This window comes from Triturus cristatus, chromosome 7 (genome assembly GCF_964204655.1).
Source record: "Triturus cristatus chromosome 7, aTriCri1.1, whole genome shotgun sequence".
Lineage (NCBI taxonomy): Eukaryota > Metazoa > Chordata > Amphibia > Caudata > Salamandridae > Triturus > Triturus cristatus.
The window spans coordinates 1,663,937,032-1,663,950,186 of record NC_140590.1 but is presented as its reverse complement, the minus strand read 5'-3'; the positions used below and the strand labels follow the sequence as shown (position 1 = coordinate 1,663,950,186).

At 45.9% G+C, this 13,155-nt stretch overlaps 1 protein-coding gene across 3 annotated transcripts in view; it reads left to right on the top strand.

Moving 5' to 3' along the window:
- The window catches only part of ADRM1 (ADRM1 26S proteasome ubiquitin receptor), a 54,165-nt gene extending 42,829 nt beyond the window's left edge, over positions 1-11,336 (top strand). For all 3 annotated transcript variants that reach the window (XM_085619761.1, XM_085619762.1, XM_085619760.1), the window contains 3 exons: positions 278-435; positions 9,295-9,397; positions 11,130-11,336. In XM_085619761.1, the coding sequence (XP_085475887.1) occupies positions 278-435; positions 9,295-9,397; positions 11,130-11,236 (368 nt within the window). In that variant the 3' untranslated portion in view covers positions 11,237-11,336. The remainder of the gene's footprint in view (positions 1-277; positions 436-9,294; positions 9,398-11,129) is intronic.
- The last annotated feature ends 1,819 nt before the right edge of the window (positions 11,337-13,155 follow it).

The window sequence follows — 13,155 nt, the reverse complement described above, 5'->3', positions numbered from 1 at the left end:
TTCATCTGCACTAACAGCATTTGTAAGCAGGATTGTACAAGCTGGTAGCCAAGTACATGTTGTTTCTAGGTGGTTAACTTGTTAAGCAGTAAGAACTGATACTAGAATCAATGCAGATACACTGATACTCCTAGAACGGTAAAAAAGTAGGTAGTGTCTTTGGTGCACAGTTATGCCTGTCAGATATGCACTAGGGGCTGGAATGGGTTTCTGTTAGTACTGCACCTTGGCCAATGTTCTGCTCTGTTGTAATCATTGTTTGTTCTCTTGTCCTCAGTTGATTTGGCCAGTGTGTTAACTCCTGAGATCATGGCTCCTATTCTGGCCAGTGCGGATGTTCAGGAACGGCTGATGCCCTATCTGCCATCAGGAGAATCGCTGCCACAGACTGCAGAAGAAATTCAGAATACGCTGACCTCGCCTCAGTTTCAGCAGGTATGAACCTCCTTGTGGTCCATTTTAGAGCCATCATAGTTTATCAGACAGATGCAGTATGAAGCTATCTAGAGAGAAACTGCACTATTGACTTTGAACACAAAGTGCATGTGTAGGAGACGGCTGTGCATCCTCTGAGCTTTTGTGTTGCTTAAAATAGTTATTTAATACATGCAGTCCAAACACTGAATTGTCCCTAGGCACCGTTTATTCAATTTTGTCATAAGTGGAGTCATTGGTATTAATTTTATGGTTTCAAGTCTGAATACATCAGGGCTGAGTCTACCGTGAAAGATTCAAGCCTGCAGTTTGAGTGTATGCTTCTCTTACTGTCTGTTGGGCTAGATTGGTCTTTGCGCAGAACTACATATGTAAATATGCATGAACAGATGAATGTAAATCTTCTCATAGAGGCTAAAAGAGAGTGCACCAGTTGCTTGTGTGCAGAGTAATCGCTGCTCGAAGAGTGAAAGCTTTGTCCCCTCATCCTCGGTAGAGGCAGAACTGCAAACATATGCATCCTCCCCAGTGTATTCCAGTTTGCGGGTCATGCTGCCTAAGCACAACACTGCCTGCAAAATCCTATCCAGCTGTGACGGGCCAAGGATCGCCTTGTGCTCTATTTGGATGGTGGCTGGCGTACTGTAGTCAGATAGAGTATTAAAACTACAGATCACAATGTATTCATATTACATTCAGAATATTGCAATAAGATCTAGAGCTGATCTTTACTTCTTAGTTTGCTGAGAGCTGTCTCTTTTCGTCATCAGCGTTGTGCTCTAATGTATGGGGAACACTCCAGTGTATCCCTGTACTCAGTGAGGGTGAGATCAGGGTATGCTGTGCCTGTGTGACCCTCTCTGGCGGCTCTGTGGCTGTAAGTTGTTACTTAGCAGTACCCACATTTAGTGGGTACTGCCGTTTTATCACTGGGGTTCGAAGACCACTTACTAATGCACTCCAGTAGGATAAACACATCAGTATTTGTGGGCACCACTCTGTCAAGCTAGCTAGCAGTCGAGGCTTTCTCTAGGAGAACTAGACTGCAAGCTATACTAACAAGCGACTACACAGATCCATTTCATCATTCAGTGTGATGATCACCTTAGCATCAAGCAAGGTCTTTACTCACTCTGGATTACAGTTCCCACACTTTTTAATGCATTTCGATCTCTGCATGTAAATGAAGATTGAAGCCTGGAAACTTGACAAACAAACAAGCAAGGTCACGCTTGCAAACCATCTTCATTCCTTCATCTTGCAAATGCATGTGCATTCCTTGGAGACAGACGTAACTCCTCCATAGGAGACACAAGTGCAGCGACCGATCAGACCATCCTGCCTCATTCTGTATCTGATTGTGTATTACAGCTATTTTAATGAAAACAAATGATCTAATTTTCACTGATTATTTGGTTACATGTAAAAACTGTAGTATCACCTGGCAGCTGAAGAGTGCACCACTGGCTGTATTGCGCATGCGTCAGGTGGGGCTGTCCAGACAGTACTCCCACAGACACAATACATATCTGACTAGCTGCAGGGCAGCTTGTCCAATAAAGGTGATTTGGAGAATCTCGGTCATGCACGTTTATGGCCCCCCCCTCAGAGGCCTCGATATAAGAAGACGGATATCCTCCCATCCTAGCTGAGCTTCTGGTTGGGCACACAGTTGTTGTTCTTGCTCTGGTGACGTTTGATGGATCTCGAAGCTTGGGAATCGTGGTAGCCATTTGAAGTGCAGAGCGAAGTGCGTGTTGACTACCCCAGGTTAGTTTCCACCTCGTGTGTGTGAGAGCATGTTTGATGTTTTTGTGCGAGTGTGCACCTGTGTGTTTGTGTGTGTGTTTATATGCGCGTTTATATGCGCGAGATTGTTCGGAATTGTATCTGCAGAATAGCAAACAATCTGGGAATAGCTTTTCCTGACTCGGACACAACTAGTCCCCACTACCAATTGAGAGAAAGGCTAGAACTTATTATTTTTAAACACCTGCCTTTCCTCGTTGAGGCTGCCTCATCCTATCCTAACGCCAACCCACGGGCTTATTGTGACGCAACTACAACAGAAGTTATTTGTGCACAACCCTATGCCTGCCATATTCTGTGTAAAGTGGTGCCATGTAAATGATGTCTCAAATAAAATAGCTCGCATTGAGACTGGAGAATAAATCGTGATGGTGCAGACAAAACTCATCACGCAGCAGGTTTCTAATGTGAACTGTCTCCCTCAAGGAGAGAAGCTGAACCAGGATATTTGGTGACATCCAAGTATGACCAGCATTCACATTTGTTACGATCACTTCCCTGTACGAAAGAGCATTCTGAGACAAACTCAAGGCCATCTGCTGCTCCTTCGCTAAGGCGGAAAAGCGCCGCCCACTACATTTTGAGCAGTGGAAAAATAAAATAATAACACTACATTATTACCATTTTATTTTTCTGTTGTCAGGCACGTTTACGGGGTGGGACTTGGCTGTCGTCACAGCCAGCAAGGGGAGAAGTGGTGGGCACTTATGTGCGCTTTACTGGCCGGCCGTCTTGGCCCAGCCAAACAGTCATGCAGACTTTGCATGTTCCCCACAAGGCTGTAATACACAGCCTGGTGAAGAACATGCACAGGCTCCCACTGCCTGTCTGAACACTGAATATTGGCGCTCAGACTAATCACAACGCTGCATTGCAGTGTTGTGATTGGCTTAAGGGAGCCTGTGTGCTTCCTGTTTCAAGCAGGAACAGAAGAGGACGAGGAGAGGTAGCGGTCCGGCAGCAAGGTAAGTAATTTTTGTAATTTATTTTTCTATTCCCCTTGTTCACCCATGCTACTTGGTGGCAGCTACTACTGCTTAAGGCATTGTTTTCAGCTCCCCAGTGGCATCTCTAGAAAAACATGTTTTTTGTGGCAGCACACTATGGGTCACAGATAAAACTGATGGGTCCACCAAAAATGGGTGAGCGCATAGCGTGTGTGTGCGTGTACATATATGTTCGAGGCGTATGAGCTGTAGATCGCGTACTTGTGCATAGATCGCCATCTGTTGTAGGGCTCGTATGTTAGCAGTTTGTTTTTGTCTTGGAAGAAGTTCTTTGTAGTCGTGAGATAGGTGACTCCTCCTTAGGACCATATTGCGCATGGGCATCGACTCCACCCTTAGATTGTTTTTTTCCGCCATCGGGTTCGGTTGTAAACGGCTGCGCTCCGGGTCGGTGTTGTATTCGATTCCCCTTCGACGCACAATCCCTCACCGTTGGGTATTGTTTTGATCGCGTTATATTTCGACGCGCATCCAAAGTATTCATCAACTTCGATTCCGGTCGTTCACGCGGGCCATTGGGCCCATCGACGCCACCAGGCCCTGCAGTCAATGGAAAGAACTCCATTTAAAAAATGCCCCCTGTGTGGTGCTAAATTCCCACACACTGATCTCCACGAGGTCTGTAACCTTTGCCTCTCTCCAGAGCACGAGGACAAAGACACTGAGGCCGGTGCCTCTTTCCGATCGAAAAAGACTATACGGGATCGCCGGGCTCAACGCCACGTAATGTCTCGACCATCAGCTTCGGCGCCGGATGACATCTTCGATGCAGGTCCCGAGGCTCTACAACAAAAGCAACCGGAACATGAGGACATCAGCGTCTCCGAAGAAGACTACTCAGATGCCGAGGATCAAAGCATTACTCCACGGCAACGTACCGTGAGTACTGACCTCGGCTTCCCTGTCCCAACTAAAACTCAACATAAGGCTCCGGTAACACCTTCACCTTCGGGTTCAGGTTCACACCGAGATAATGCTTCCGATGCCCCAAGTAAAGCCTTCCAGGGGTTCAGGACTGCGTACCGGTACCGACAATCCTTGGCACCGAAACAAAGGTCCAAAATAGACACTGTGCCAAGTCCCGACACGTCGGCACGGAAAACCACTTCAACGCCGAGCCTTTCGGCACCGAAACACTCCGAGAACAAGCCATCGGACCCGAAGAAATCCCATAAAACTTTGGAACCGTGGAAAATTTCGGACTCAAACTCTACCGAAGCATAGGAGACCAAGACCCCTCCTAAAGCTACAGAGACTAAGTCAAAGCACCACTCGGTACCGAAGAAAGATGAGGGTTCCGAAGAACTGTTTCACCCGGATCCACCGGGTCCAAAGCAAAAGACTCTCCACATTGACCCTGTAACAGGTCAGGTGACAGCATTGCCACATAAGAAAAGCACCTGAGCTGCCCTTCAATAAAAAGGACATGGCCACTTCACCTCTTAGACCCTCCTCTCCCCCTCCACCACTTCCAATGGTGCCACTTTCTCCAGCACACTCTCCACTACCTCCTATTTCACCTCCACCACAGGATGATGAAGATGACATGGGGATGGGGAGGGAGACCCACAAGGGGATGACGACCATGATGACACCCACAGTATTCCACCACCTGACCCCTGGGTGTATTATGATGAGGCCCCAGATATACCCGAACCAGACTCATACCCATCTAAGCCATCCCCTCCAGATGACAACATAGTTATTGCGCAACTCATAGACAGAGCACCCAAATACCATGGGATAGAATTACACTCACCCCCCCTCCCCCGGACGAAGACTTTGTTAGAGACCTTTACACATAAGAGTTGCGTCACAGGAGGCAAATTATTGGCGCATTGCTAATGCCTAGGCCTTATTAGCCAGGTATGATAGAGCACATTACGATGAACTGGAAACCTTAATGCAACATCTTCCAGAGCAATATAAGGCAAAAGCTAACTGCCTTATACAAGAATGAAAGCTTATTACTAACACCTCTATTAAATGTGCTCTCGATGCAGCAGACACAGCATCTCGTGCTGTTAACACAAGTCTTTTACTGCACAGGCACGCATGGCTGCGCATATCTCGTTTTAAAGAGGAAGTGCAATCTCAAATTCTTAATCAGCCTTTTGATCAAGAGCACCTATTCGGGCCTGCTGTAGACACATCTTTGGAAAAGATGAAGAAAGACACCGAGACAGCAAAATCCATGGGGGCCCTACAGTCACCAACAAATAGAGGCTCCTTTCGTCGCTCCTTTTGTAGGGGCGCCTCCAAAACCATTGGTACAGACAACTCTTCGTCATACAAAAGCCCCACTCCATCTTCCTCTAGCAAAGGATACTTTAGAGGGGGTTACCGAGGCAATAACACCAAAGGAAGAGGCCGCGGTAATAATACCCGCTCCTCCCCTTACCACAAAACAGTAACTTTCCACCGCTTCAACGCGAACATTCCACTCCAGTCTGGGGAAGACTATCACAGTTCCTACCTGTCTGGAACTCCAACACCACAGACAGGTGGGTGAGACAAATTATCCAGTATGGTTACTGCCTGGAACTCACCTCTACTTCTCCACACATACCACCCGGACAGCGTCCCATGTCCATGGAACATCTTGCGCTTCTGAAACAGGAGGTTCTCTCTCTCTTGCAAAAGCACGCAATAGAACCGGTTCCCATATACCATCAAGGTACAGGGGTGTACTCCCTTTACTTTCTCATTCGATAAAAGGACGGTTCTCTCAGGCCAATATTAGACCTCAGACTGTTAAACCTGTACATACAATCCGACCACTTCCACATGGTCACTCTCCAACAGGTCCTCTCATTACTTCAAGGCGATTTCCTTGCCACCTTAGATCTCAAGGACGCCTACTTCCACATTCCTATTCACCCTGCTCACAGGAAATATCTACGGTTTGTAGTGAGCGGTCAGCACTACCAATTAAAAGTGCTGCCCTTCGAGGTAACTACAGCACCCAGGGTCTTCACAAAGTGTCTCGCAATAGTAGCAGCTCACTTGCGAAGACAACACATTCATGTCTTTCCTTACCTCGACGACTGGCTTATAAAAGCCAAGTCACACAGACAATTTGTGCACCACACACACACAAAACAATCCAACTGTTGCCGACTTAGGATTCACAATAAATCTCACCAAGTCAAATCTTCAAACGTCCCACACACAACAGTATCTGGGTGCCACAATAGATGTGTCCAAAGCCCTTGCATACCCCCAATCCAGTCAGGATAGCAACCATGCAGACTCTCATAACAAGGTTTCAACCGCAACACTCACTACCAGCTCGGGTGTTTATGCAACTAATAGTAATGATGTCCTCTTGCATTTTAATTGTACCTCATGCAAGACTCCCAATGCGTCCCTTACAGGAGTGTCTAGCACATCAGTGGAACCAGGCTCAAGGTCAGCTTACAGGTCTGGTGTTGGTGGACAGCCATACACATCGCTCTCTGCAGTGGTTGAACACACAAAACCTTTCCAAAGGGCGGCCGTTCCTAGACCCGGTTCCACAGATAGTGCTCACAACAGACGCATCGCTCACCGGCTGGGGAGCTCATATCCTAAACCACACAATTCAGGGTATGTGGACCCATCAGCAAAAACAGCTCCTTATCAATCACCTCGAATTACTAGCAATTTTTCTTGCACTAAAAGCATTCCAAGTACACCTCGTACGCAAAGCTGTCCTCGTCCGGACGAACACTATGACAGCAATGTATTGTATACAAAAACAGGGGTGAACACATTCTCTGCAGCTTTCACGCCTAGCACAAAGCATATGGAGATGGGCCATTCCTCAAAACATATACCTCTTAGCAGAACATCTTCCAGGAGAACACAATCAGATTGCGGATTTGCTCAGTCAGAGACAACAGATCCACGAATGGGAACTTTATCCGCAAGTTTTTTCAGATGTGGGGCCAACCAGACATAGACTTGTTCACCACACATTTAAACGCAAAATGCCCAAGCTTCGTCTCCAGGTATCCGCACCCACTGTTCAACGGCAATGCGATATGGATGAATTGGTCAGGCAGATTTGCGTACGCTTTTCCGCCTCTCCTGCTCATTCCCTTACTGGTGCTCAAGCTCAAACAGTCTCTCACAATGATCCTAGTTGCTCCCACATGAGCACGAAAACCATGGTTCACAACCCTGTTGGAACTCAGTAGTTCCACATCACAAGCTACACCTTTCTCCAAAGCTCCTCACACAGAACCATGGAGAAATAAGACATCCAGATCCATCTCAAATGAACCTAGCGATCTGGCTCTTGAAATCTTAGAGTTCGGTTACCTCAACCTACCGCCAGACTGCATGAATATCATTAAAGAAGCTAGACACCCTACCACTAGAGTGTGCTATGCAGCTAAATGGAAAAGGTTTGTTATTTACTGTAATAACATAATCAATCCACTAGATGCCTCTATTCAAAACATTATTTGTCCTCTTGCATCTACAAAAATATAATCTGGTATTTACATCTATACGATTAAATCTTGCCGCCATAGCCGCCTACCTACAAAACAGACCACACATGTCACTTTTTAGAGTACCTGCCAAGAAAGCATTCATGGAAGGCCTTAAAAGGATAATTCCTCCCAGAGCTCCACCTTCTCCTCAGTGGAACCTCAACATTGTCCTTACCAGGCCAGGTTCATGGGTCCCCCTTTTGAACCTTTCCATAAATGTGAATTACAATTTTTCACATGGAAAGTAGCCTTTCTTATTGCAATCACACCTATCAGGAGAGTTAGTGAGCTTCAGGCATTAACCATACAAGAACCATTTTTGCAAATACATCACAATAAAGTGGTACTTAAGACAAACCCCAAATTCCAAAAAGTAGTTTCTTCTTTCCACCTTCACCAGTCTGTTGAGCTGCCAGTCTTTTTCCCTCAACCAGACTCGGTAGCAGAACGGGCTCTTCATACACTTGACGTTAAAAGAGCTATCCTTTACTACATTGAAAGTACAAAAACGTTTAGAAAAACTAAACCAATTTTTGTATCTTTCTCACCACCACATAAAGGCAATCCTATATCAAAAGCTGGAATTGCCTGGTGGATCGTTAAATGCATTCAAATATGCTACCAAAAAGCAAAGCGCACATTAACCATTCCCCCGCGAGCTCATTCTACACGCAAACTAGGAGCATCTATGGCATTTCTAGGAAACATTCCACTGGATGACATCTGCAAAGCAGCAACTTCGGGTGCACCACACACGTTCACAAAACACTATTGTGTAGATGTGCAAGCTAAACAACAAGCTAGTGTGGGTCAGGCTGTATTAAGAGCACTTTTTCAAACCACTGCAACAGATACAGGTAGCCACCGCTAAGGAGGTGACTGCTGTATAGTCTATGCACAAGTATGCGACCTACAGCTCATATGCCTCGAATGTAAACTGCTACTTACCAGTATGCATCTGTTCTTGGCATGTAGAGCTGTAGATCCTCATACACCCACCCGCCTCCACGGATACATCTTATCTGTTCCAGTACCATCTTACTTACGCACATCACACATGGACATCTTTCTGTTTCTGACAAACTCCACCCTCTATGGCGAAAAACAATCTAAGGGTGGAGTCGATGCCCATGCACACTATGGTCCTAAGGAGGAGTCAGCTATTTCGTGACTACAAAGAACTTCTTCCATGCGGATCTACAGCTCTACATGCCAAGAACAAATGCATACTGGTAAGTAGCATTTTCCTTATTAGATGATCTACTCCTCTGCACATATATTATACCACAGTACTGAAAAGTATTTATTAAAAGTGAGTTTTTTTAAACATGAACTGAGAAATATTCCTGTCCCGCTTTTCTGGTAATGCTGTTTGTGAAGTAATAGACCAGCCTGGGCCATGTGCACCCTACATGTGAACTAGATGCTTATTATACATGGAGCAAATGTATTCTCTCTTAATAATGAACAAAAGACATTAAAATAAACAAGACAGCTGTCTTTTTGCATGCCCTCCTTCCCACCAAGTGTAACCTGCTGATGTCCATGTGTTCTGTTGACAGGCTCTGAGCATGTTCAGCGCAGCTCTGGCCTCTGGACAGCTGGGTCCCTTGATGAGCCAGTTCGGGCTCCCAGCAGAGGCCGTCGAAGCCGCAAACAAAGGAGGTGAGCAGCGCTCGAGAAGTGTGTCCATTTTCTTGTGATGGCTTTTTTATTGTTATTTTTTTTTAACAGATTTTATTGGTTTTATCATCAGGAGTATAAAATCCAGTGTGACACACATTTGGCTCATCGAATAAGGTTACATTTTGCGAGTGCAGAGCATTGGCGTACAATAGGTACAACACATCCTTACAGTGCAACAGCGACCTTAACACCCCCGTTCCAGAACCATACCTTGATTTTATAGAACCAGCCATGTCCCCCATACTCGGCTGTGTTTATGGGGGGAACCCCTAGCCTCATAGTGTTTCCACTCCTACAGCGCCGACCAATCTACCCCCAGCGCCAATGTGTGAGAGTTGGAGGTGAAGAAGACCTCCAACGGGCAGCAGTATCCCTCTTTGCGACTGTAGGGGCCGTCCCCAGAAATGTTGGGTCAGCCCTTGTACCATCCAAGCCCTCAAGGTCTCCTAGCAAAAGTGTGGGGGGAAGAGGGGTACCTCCCATTCCAACACCCCAGTCAGTTCATCTACCACTGCCGACCAGAACCTTTGAACGATAGGGCGTAGGTTGTGATGGCTTTTATTCACATATTTTGATGTGTTTAGAGGGGACTTTGTGGGACAGACGAGTTAAACAAGTGCTGCAGCAGTTACCTAATGCTGCTTTTGTTTTACCTTTCCATTTTGGACCGAGAGTGCTCCCGTAACAAGAGTTCACACCTGTGTTACAACTCCCGAAGTACTGTTGCGTAAAGACTAATCGAGCTCTATGAACGCAGACACAGTAGGCTCAGCAGCTGTATTTCCAGCTCCTTTATGACTCCTTAACTAAGGGAGTAAGCTTCTAGATAGGCTGTGATTGTGTTAATACCGGGGCCTGATGCTGAACCTCCAGAGACAGTTGTTCCATGCACCCCACCTTCTGTAAGGGAGTGGAGGCTTTTGAGTCGCAGCAGCTTCACGTCCAGCCCTACTGGAGGGAGTGCTTTTGAGTTGGCTTAGTAGATAGCCGACTATGTGAATATGATGGTCCATTGACAAAGCTGCCAGATGCACACATCCAAATCTAGCGTGCAGGATACTCGTGAGAAAGTATCTGCATGCGTGGATTCTAGTCCGGGTACATTGTGCTCCTGAGACGTGCAGCCAAACACTAACTTACTGCAGGAAGACTGGGACATGCGGACATCAGGACCCACTGACGCCACCTTTACTGAGATAAAGCGCCTCAGAGTATACAGCCCACTTTTCATATAGTTACTCCAGAGGTGTGCTGCTTGTGTGCAGCTTTCTGTAGGGGACAAGGGTCCATCTGGAGACGGCGTCTCAATGCATGTAGCTTATAAGGAATAATGTCCAGCATTGTAATGCTGTTTCTTCGCGGCACATAGGGATTCTAGGGCCTACGCATCACTGATTAAATGGATGATGCCATATAGAGGCAATATGTCCAGATTATTCCTTTACTGCTTCTGTATGTAATCACTGAACATGATAAGATTATGTAACATAACAGTATATTGTAAATACGTTGCACCCCGTCGTTAACTTAACAACAAACATTGATTCCAGCTTAGATCAGTCCATTAGTTTGATGTAGCATGAGGAGTAAAGAATTTCTGTTTGTGCTGGAGCATGTGACAAGAAAGACTTTTAAAATTAAGGTTTTGATGCCCATGTCCAATAAATTACATGAGTAAATTTGTGAGTAATGTGGTGTATTTTCTTCCTAGACGTGGAAGCATTTGCCAAAGCAATGCAGGGCACTTCCAAATCTGACCCAAAGGAGGGCGACGCCAAAGAGAAGAAGGACGAAGAGGAAGATATGAGTTTAGACTGAGGCCTTCTCTCCCCCGTTTATTCCTTCTCTTTTATTACGTATTTAACTTATCTTCTGCTTGTCAATCTTGATTCCAATAAAGTTCCTTTTCTTCCCGAAATAAGCTCAACCTGCTCTTTGTCCTATTAAAGTACATTTGTCTTCTAACAGTAGAGCCACCAGCGTAGTTGTTTAGTATGCTGACCAAACTTGTTGAAGTAGATTTAGGACATAAAATTGGTACTTCAGGCTCACCAGCATGTCTCAACCAGAGGAGCACGAGGCAGCAACAAGAGTGGATGTCAATGAATGCTTCTGTGAGTACGTCTCAGAAATGATATCCCTCTGAATTCCAAAACAGAGTTTATAGAATGTGTTGTAAATTATACTGTTGTGCACACCTCTAACATCTAGTGTATAGGGTCAGAATTGTCACTTGATCATCTCAATTTTGAAGTTCTTGGACTACCCACAAACGTTTTTCCTTGCCTCTGCTCATGGGCTGGATCCCCCAAAAAGTTTTTTAATAATGCTTAGTAGACCGCTTATTTTCAACCAAATTGAATGTATAGAGTAGTTAGCTCTAGACATCCTTGTAAACAATCTTTCTACAACAAATCAAAATACATTTTAAATATCAGTTTTTAATTTCGAAATTCTTTTAAATGGATAAATATGCCTATAGGAGGTAACGTTTTCTGGCCTTTTGTAATTAAGCCCATTTTACTTTATAACAGTGAAAATCTAGTGTATTTCCTGAAAGCGTAACTCTAGAAATGAATTTGAAACTAGAAAAATACAGGAGTGGGGGTGGGGGGTTGTGAAGATTTACTTCCAGAGTCTTCATCATCCCATCATACTCTGCAGGGCCAGTCGGGTAATGTTTTTTTTTCTTTTTTACTCAGCGTGGATCCCCAAACAAATCAACATCTCAAGCGGCTATTTTAAAGCCCCGTTTAATACGGATTTTGTTTTTTGCTTCATTCCCTTTTTGGGCCTCGACTAGGCAGCGCTTGTGCGGTCTCTTCGAATTATGCTGTATACAAGGTATAGACGGGAAGCTCCGCCCACTTTCCATCCATTTTTTTAATTGGCTCCTGTCACTGTCCTTTGTAAATGGTGCCTTTTTAGTGGTCTATAGACTTAGTAGTCCCTCCTTATGCCTATTCTCTTCTTGTAACCTCTCATGAGGACTGCCCCAGTTACATGTTGTTACTCTAGGCTAGGCCTGGGTGGTGAACTTCACTCCATTCGCTGAGTTTTCTGCACTCCGCACTCTGCGGAGCTCGCGGAGTGCAGATAACGCCGCTTCGCAATGTGCAGTGGAGTTGTTTTCCCCACTCGCGAACAGTAAGTTTGCGATTGCAAACGGTAAGTTCGCGAGCGCGAGCTGCAGCTCGGGTAGAGTTTCTACCTGAGCGGCAGGAATACCATCACAAACTGCAAGTCGCACTGCACTCCGCCACTCGCGGAACTTCGCAGAGTTTTTTTGTAACTCCACGGAGTTCCACGTAGCAAAGCTACGCCCAGGCCTACTCTAAGGCTTTAATTACAGCCTCCCAGCACTATGTTCTTAAACCACTTTGCAGGACACACTCTCCCGCAACGCTTATTACTAACTCAGCGCAGTGTCCGCTCTATGGACCTCGCGCTATAACTTTTAAATATGCTCACTCTGCCTTTGCCTGTCTCCCCCCCCCCCCCCCCCCTCAAGCTGCACTAACGCTGCGCTTCATGGTTCGTGATGCGGTCGCTTCCTCCATGTGCCATTGTTCCCCCTCCCATCCATGGCTTCCAGCGCGCGTTTTGCTTAATCTCACCCACAGATTGGGCTTTTGCCCGTTTGTGCTGTGAGACGACGTGACTGAAACGCCCTGTTCGCACCGGGTGGCGCTGTGGTCACTAACTCTAATGCGCTGTTGCTAACGACACACAGAGCT